The sequence below is a fragment of the Coccinella septempunctata genome, chromosome 1 (assembly GCF_907165205.1).
Source record: "Coccinella septempunctata chromosome 1, icCocSept1.1, whole genome shotgun sequence".
NCBI lineage: Eukaryota > Metazoa > Arthropoda > Insecta > Coleoptera > Coccinellidae > Coccinella > Coccinella septempunctata.
In genome coordinates, this window is record NC_058189.1 from 19897417 (window position 1) to 19899199 (window position 1783).

The 1783-nt window shown below is 33.7% G+C and overlaps 1 protein-coding gene across 1 annotated transcript; it reads left to right on the forward strand.

Annotated features, from left to right (window-relative positions):
* The first annotated feature begins 323 nt into the window (after positions 1–323).
* LOC123309504 (poly [ADP-ribose] polymerase tankyrase-2-like) lies at positions 324–1142 on the forward strand. The gene has a single exon (XM_044892695.1). The coding sequence runs from the start codon at positions 324–326 to the stop codon at positions 1140–1142; it is 819 nt and encodes a 272-aa protein (XP_044748630.1).
* Positions 1143–1783: the final 641 nt, after the last annotated feature.

Below are 1783 nucleotides of genomic sequence, written 5' to 3' on the forward strand. Positions count from 1 at the left end.
CTACATTTGTAATTAATTAGTTCGTTTCTACATCGAAAGGATATTTTAAATTTGGATTTTTTTGCGAAATCATTGATTGTTCTCGATATTTTCTGCATATAAAACATCGACATGAAATATACAGGGTGGAAAATCCATCTATCGAAACATTGCGAAAAAAAAATTGACAAACCTTCCTTATAACAAAGGTACCTTTTATACCCTATATGTATATTATGGATTCATTATAGAAGCTTCTTCGGAAGATCTACATAATTGATTTAGCGTTGCAAATTTTTTACAAAAACGGTTTCAATATTCTTCTTCATTTTTCAGATAAAAATATGTTCAATTTGATGGTGAATTACCTTAGAGACATCAACATGCAACACGGAATCTCGACAGATACAGCACTTCATATTGCTATCGAAAGAGGATTTTACAAGACAACGAGAAAAATATTGTCAGTGAATAAGGCCGATGTCAGTAGACGCAACAACGAATACAAAGAAACCCCACTTCATCGTTCTGTATATTGGCACAGGTTAAAATTCATAAATTTACTTATCGAGCATGGGGGAGACATGAAAATTACAGATGCGCAGGGTAGAACTCCTCTACATTGTGCTTGTCACAGTGTTCATAATAAAGACTCTAAAAAGATCATTGAGAAATGTATGGAATATAACTCTTTATATTCTAGAACCACCCATATGGGTTATACACGTATGCACACATTAATCTCTCGGTCGAAAGAAACAACAGAGGAGGCTGCAGAAGTGATGGAGCTTTTCCTAGATAGAGGATTTGATTTGGAGACCAAGGATTTCCGCGGATGCACACCACTGTATCTAAGCTTGAAAAAAGACGTTGAGCCAATGGCTTTATTACATCTAAGACACGGTGCTCATCTTGATATAACTGCAGACTACGCTATTCATTTTCTCGTACCTCATATTTTAAGCACGGAAGAATTGAACGAAATGAGCAGGACTATCCTAAAATTTATTGCCTTGGAAGTTTCAAAGGGGGCTGCAATGCACGAAAGTCTAGGGAAGATCTTGAGAGAACGAAAGGACACAAGCACTTACTTGAAAATGTGTTATCAAGAAATTGAGATCCTCAAATCTATCAAAATTGAGAATACATTCGTCACTTATTGAAAACTTCTGACTAGAAGTATAAAACAAGTAGGAATGTACGCCGATAACTATTATATCGCTGCAGCAATGAGGACATTCGAGATAAGCTCATATCCAATTTATGGCCCAGACATTCATTACAAGTATGCGAAAGGACATAGGAGGTTGGAATTGATGAATGCATGTGCAGACAGTTTGAACAGAATGTGGGAATGGAAATTACCATCAGTTTTCGTGAATATGGTAATTGATCGTCTCACAATTTTTGATATGGAGAATGTAAAAAATGCAAGGCGTTATATTCAAATATAAAATTAAACATTGAAAATTTGTAAATAATGTGTAGATTTCTTACATTTAAAATACATTTCTTCGACGTTCCTGTAACTAGGTGACAGTTTTGTGACTTGTGGGAACCAACCAAACTAGTTCTTATATGCACCTATTATATAATAATAATTAAATAAAGGTTGAAATTTTACAAGGTGTTTTTTTCAAGATAATTCTTAGCAGTTTTCGAAAATCTCAATTTTCTTAGAGAATTTCGAGAACATCACGATAATCTTTTCATGTTATGATATTATAATATAATCGGGTATTGTGTTGAAATAGTTATTCAATCAACTAGGTTATTAATGAAAGCGATTAATGATTGAGATTAA